The sequence below is a fragment of the Lutra lutra genome, chromosome 8 (assembly GCF_902655055.1).
Source record: "Lutra lutra chromosome 8, mLutLut1.2, whole genome shotgun sequence".
In the NCBI taxonomy this organism is placed as follows: domain Eukaryota; kingdom Metazoa; phylum Chordata; class Mammalia; order Carnivora; family Mustelidae; genus Lutra; species Lutra lutra.
In genome coordinates this window covers 114,013,381-114,019,362 of record NC_062285.1, presented here as the reverse complement: position 1 = coordinate 114,019,362, position 5,982 = coordinate 114,013,381, and the positions used below count along the sequence as shown (strand labels likewise).

Below are 5,982 nucleotides of genomic sequence, written 5' to 3'. Positions count from 1 at the left end.
CCTGCCCGAGCCCCCGCAAGCCTTGCGTGCGGTCTTCCCCACGCCTAGCGTCTGGTGGGGACAGCCCGCCAGGCTCCCGCGCGCCCTAAATGCACCTAGCCCTGGCAGTCCCGCCAGACCTGCTCCTCAGTCGGAAGCCGAGCTTGCTGCCCAGAAATGATTAACGAGCGCAACCCCCCAGCGCGCAGTGGGTGACCGCGGAAAGGCGGGGGGGAGGGGGAGGACTTGGATCCCCGGAACAATGGCTCATAACGCCCCAGGCTGCTGGAGAGGAATAAAAGCATCGGACTGTCCAACCAGTTTGTTTCTGCAGGCTCCACTGTTTAAAAACAAAATAATTTAAATGCTATTTAAAAAACCCTTTCTTCCAATTATCTGGACAACCAGGCATTTGTTTGTTTGCTTGCTGTAAAATGTTTCAACAAAATCCTAGTTTGTTTCGAAAGATGTTGGATTAGCATTTAACACCTCATCGGTCACTAAAGCGCAGGCAGTTCACCAGCCCCAACACAGCCTCAGCTAAAAGAACATCAGAGCAAACAGAGCTGGGCTTTTTAAACTGGCAAACAAATGCCACACACCGCCTAAGGAGGGCGGAGAAGGGGGGTTAAGGCGAACTCCAGTCCAAATGAGTTTAAAGGGAATAAAAAGGGGGAAAAAGCACAAGTTCTCTTAAAGCTAGCTTGCGAGCGCAGGCGTCACGAACAAGGGCTTTTGTGCCTGCTAATTGCACCATTTGTGCGCAAAAGTTCCGACGCGAAGTGTGAACTCTCAACAGAAGGAAACATGAGACAACTGAAGTGCCCCGGTTTCTGTGCCCTGCTCCTCCTCCGCCGCCGCCTCCTCTTCTTTCTCCTTCCTCCCGCCGAGCCCGCTGTTGCAGCTTGTTTGCACTGGGGCTTATCCGGAGCGGAAATTCCTTTCCGTTTTTGTGAATGACAAACTCATTAACAATTCATCAACACAACCTGTTCCAGCCGGCCCGTCCCCACGGCAACAGCCCCTTCCGCAGCACGCTCATTGGCTGGCCGAGAGAATGTATCCATTGAGACGCTCGCTGTTTGTATCCATTGAGGAGCTGCCTCGCGCAGGGGGTGTGCGAGGGCTGAGTCCAAGGGACAGTGAGCAAATCGAGGTTTGAATAATTCGAGGAGAAAGACGCCGGGCGGATTTGAGGTGCAGCCTTAAAGGGAGGGATTAGGAGCCGCTGGACTTTTTTTTTTTTTTTTTTTTTCTTTCCTTCCCTCCTCTGTTAGTAGCAGGGAGTCCGAATTAATTGGATTTCATTCACTGGGGAGGAACAAAACTGTCTGGGCAGCTTCATTCAGAGATTCATTGACACCAAGAGCGAGCGACTGCAGCCGGGAGCAGAGGGAACCGCCGGCTTCACTTCTGTCTCGCTTTCCCCAACCGCTAACCCGGTCTGGGAAGGGCAAGGTGGAATTAAACCCCCGCTCGGAGAGCGGCAGCTTCGTGCGGCGCGCTCGGCCTATGCCTGCCCGGAGGGGCGTCTGGTAGGCACCCGCCCTCTCCGGTAGCGCGACCCCCATGATAGATACGCTCAGACCCGTGCCTTTCGCGTCGGAAATGGCGATCAGCAAGACCGTGGCGTGGCTCAACGAGCAGTTGGAGCTGGGCAACGAGCGGCTGCTGCTGATGGACTGCCGGCCGCAGGAGCTCTATGAGTCGTCGCACATCGAGTCGGCCATCAACGTGGCCATCCCGGGCATCATGCTGCGGCGCCTGCAAAAGGGCAACCTGCCCGTGCGCGCGCTCTTCACGCGTGGCGAGGACCGCGACCGCTTCACCCGGCGCTGCGGCACTGACACGGTAGTACTCTACGACGAGAGTAGCAGCGACTGGAACGAGAACACTGGCGGCGAGTCGGTGCTTGGACTGCTGCTCAAGAAGCTCAAGGACGAGGGCTGCCGGGCGTTCTACCTGGAAGGTACGCGCCGGGCGGGGGGAGCCCCGCGCGCGGGGCCGGGCGGGGGTCGCGGCGCTGTGGGTGCGGGCGAGGCACGCGGACTGCAAGCGCCCCTGGTGCTTCCGAGTCGCGCTGCCGGGCCGGGGGCCCTCCGCCCGCTCCGGGCTGCGAACCTCGGGCGTCCAGCACCCGCGAGCAGGCTCGCGCAGAATCCACCAGCTTCCGGCCGCAGGCACGGGTTGTTTCTTTTTAACGAGGTCTCCTCCTGCCTCCCCGTGATATTCTCTGCCCGTCCTTGCTTCCTATCGTTCGATTTTGAATTACGATTTGCAGGACAGCAGAGGTCATTGGGGGTGCAGATTGCATCCCCTAGCCACTCACATTATTTTGATAAGTTGCCATTTTGTGCATTTCCGGATTTAAAAGATTAAGGGTTTCCAGGGAAGGCGGGCCTGTTCGTTCACTCCCAAGGGTACCCATTTAAGTGTCTTTCTCTTATAATTGGTTCTGGGTGTAGGGGGTTTCGTAGGGTGCTGTGGTGTTTCCTGCGCCAGGCTGCGGCTCTCACAAGCTGTGAAAACTACTACGGGATCTCAGGTTACACGATTGCTTTTCTCGTCCTGGCAGGTGGCTTCAGTAAGTTCCAAGCCGAGTTCGCCCTGCACTGCGAGACCAATCTAGACGGGTCGTGTAGCAGCAGCTCGCCACCGTTGCCAGTGCTGGGGCTCGGGGGCCTGCGGATCAGCTCCGACTCCTCCTCGGATATTGAGTCTGACCTTGACCGAGACCCCAATAGCGCAACGGACTCGGATGGCAGCCCGCTGTCCAACAGCCAGCCTTCCTTCCCCGTGGAGATTTTGCCCTTTCTCTATTTGGGCTGTGCCAAGGACTCCACTAACCTGGACGTGTTGGAGGAGTTCGGCATCAAGTACATCTTGAACGTCACCCCCAATTTGCCGAATCTCTTCGAGAACGCAGGAGAGTTTAAATACAAGCAGATCCCGATCTCGGATCACTGGAGTCAAAATCTGTCCCAGTTTTTCCCCGAGGCTATTTCTTTCATAGGTGAGACTAACATACAGTCCTTCCTCAGACTTTTAAACGCAAAATTCTTAGCCATTCCTAGAATGTAAGCTGTTAATCACTCTCGTTGCTTGCTAGCCTGCTGGAGTGCAGGTCTCTACTGTTACAAGGGGGTTCTTAATTCTGGTTTATCTTCTCACCAAGGAAAGAAAAAGTGCATTTTGACATGGCTGCAGACCACAGGTGTATTTGAAACGGGGTTTCCTGTGTCTTTGAATTCAGTCATTTGAAAGCAGGCCCTACATGATCAGACAACAGAATTTTCTCAGTGTTTGGACTTGGGGGCAGCTAGCTGGAAGTACTCACTACTGACAGGAATTTTAGCATTGCTTTATAATTTTTAAAAGATCTGGGAGTTTTTATAGGACATGGGTTAGTTGTTGGAAAGCGCTCTGAATGCTAGATGTTGTAATCCAGTTGAATGTTACTGTGATACGGGTTAGCAGTGAGACAGTGCGGGTAACCTGAACCCAGCAGGAAGGACTGTGGGCTGGAAGCCTGGAGAAGCGAATCTCCAGGCATTGTAATGCATTTCCTATTACAAAGGAACTCATTTTCAGGCCATGTCGACATCCTGTTCCTCCTAATGGGCTGTCCCCTGTGACATCCCTCTCTCTTTTAAAATGCCTGAATACCTCTATTGTTAGCTGCACAACAGTTGGAGAATAATTTAATAGACCCTTGCAGTCTGCTTGTCTGTATAAAAGGCATTCAGGACCATATTGCAGGGTTTTTGGGATTCACATGCTGAGGCAAAGAATGCACACATTAAGGATTTTTTTTGTTGTTGTTGTTGGCAGAAACTTAATACAAAAGCTCCCTTTTCAGAAAATATCTGAAATATGTAATTGTACCCAGTGTACATGTTTTATCGCAACGATACATTTGCTGCTGCCTGTGGGGCTCCACTGCCACACACGATTCTTTTTTCTTTCCATCGTCCTCATCGTCTTTTTTTTTTTAAATTCAGTTTTTAGACTGATCATTCACAAAGAGTGGGTTTTGGTTCTACTGAAATTTTGCTTTTCCTTTTTGTGTTTACAGATGAAGCCCGGGGCAAAAACTGTGGTGTCTTGGTGCATTGCCTGGCTGGCATTAGCCGCTCGGTCACCGTCACTGTGGCTTATCTCATGCAGAAGCTCAATCTGTCAATGAACGATGCTTATGACATTGTCAAGATGAAGAAATCCAACATCTCCCCCAACTTCAACTTCATGGGCCAGCTGCTGGACTTCGAGAGGACGCTTGGACTCAGCAGCCCCTGTGACAACCGGGTCCCTGCGCAGCAGCTCTATTTCACGACACCCTCGAACCAGAATGTCTACCAGGTGGACTCCCTGCAGTCCACGTGAAAGGCCCCAGGCCCCTTGGTGGGATGGGTCTGTTCCTTCAGCCGTGTCTCCTGGCAGCATCAGCTGGGCTGCTTTCTTTATATGTGGTCCCAGGGGTCCAGTTGTCTGTATTAGACAAGGTTCCCACATGTGGAATTGGTCATTACAATGGGAGAGATTTGCTCCACTCTTGTTGGAAGAACAGAACATGCCGCGTAGATCCAGGCCATAGGTTTGCTCCATACCTTCGTGTACAGCCTACCCATGCAGGGACTGGAATTTGAGGGTTTCCAGGTAGATAGGGTAGGACCAAATGGTAGGGGTAGGAGCGTGTGTTCTTTAGGGCCTTGTGTGACTGTTTCCTTTTGCATCTGGAACTGACTCTATATTGTCTTCAGTGAAGACTGATTCAATTTTGCATATAGAGGAGCCAAAGAGAGGTTTCAGCTCTGTATTTGTAGTATCAGTTTGCAAAAAATAAAAAATACAAAACAAAAATAAATAATAATAAAGTGAATCTGATACTCCATTTGATTATTGTAAATATTTGATCTTCAATCACTTGACAGTGTTTGTTTGAACTGTGTGTTTTTTCTTTGATGGGTTTAAAAGAAATCATCCAAAGGGAGAAAGAGCAGTATACCACTTAAAACAAAAAAATAGAAATGTTTGCTCTTTCCTAATCCAAAGGATATATTTGCAGCATGCTCGACTTCACCAACTCTGATATTTTCATGGACGCTGTTATCACTGAGACCTTGGTATGGTGCAGCCTTTAATCTCTTTCATAATCTTCCTTGTGATTTTTTTTTTTTTCTCTTAATGTAGTTTGACTATGCCTTACCTTTGTAAATATTTTGGCTTGTGTTGTCTCAAAGGGGTATCTTGGAAAGACACCAAAATCATGGGCTCACTTTTTTTTTTTTAAACTTCAGCTGTGCTAAACAGTATATTACCTCTGTACAAAATTCTTCAGGGAGTATCACCTCAAATGCAATACTTTGGGTTGGTTTCTTTCCTTTTTAAAAAAAAGAAATTTGTATAAAACTGGAAGTGTGTGTGTGAGCATGGGTCCCCGTCTGATGGGTGAAGTAAGTGCACATGATTGTGAAAAGGGAGAGTTCGGTTGCTCCATATGTTAGTGGTGTAAAGTTTTGAGCTGAAATTTATTATAAGAATGTAAAACCTTAAATTATTAATAAATAACTATTTTGGCTATTGAATGTGTATTTTTTTTTTTTTTTACATCTCTCCTTCATCGTACCTACACGTGAAATGATACTTCTACGGAATCTTTGAGTGGGGGAGTGCCAGTGCCTTGTAAAGTCCTGTAGAAACAGTGGGGCAGAGTTCCCATGTTTTTAGCAACTCCAGGAATGTTCAGGTGGCTTTGGCTTCAAATAAAGATGACATCATAGAATAAACTGCCTGTATCATGTGTCCCAACAATCCTTTATGAGTTCAGTTACAGCTTCTTTAAGGAAAATAGAAATGCTCTTGAAGAAAAATGCCAAAGAGCACAGCTTGCTCAGGTATAAGGTTTGGCTGTTCATGACTGGTCATAAATGGGGGTACCTGAATAAGAAGACAGTGTTAACCTCTCTCCTTCCCTGCCAGGGTCTCCTACACAGTAATACACAT

At 49.1% G+C, this 5,982-nt stretch overlaps 1 protein-coding gene across 1 annotated transcript; it reads left to right on the top strand.

Moving 5' to 3' along the window:
* Positions 1-841: 841 nt before the first annotated feature.
* DUSP6 (dual specificity phosphatase 6) lies at positions 842-5,564 on the top strand. The gene is made up of 3 exons (XM_047742235.1): positions 842-1,948; positions 2,555-2,992; positions 4,055-5,564. Exons 1-3 carry the CDS (start codon positions 1,549-1,551, stop codon positions 4,360-4,362), a joined length of 1,146 nt encoding a protein of 381 aa, XP_047598191.1. The 5' UTR covers positions 842-1,548; the 3' UTR covers positions 4,363-5,564.
* The last annotated feature ends 418 nt before the right edge of the window (positions 5,565-5,982 follow it).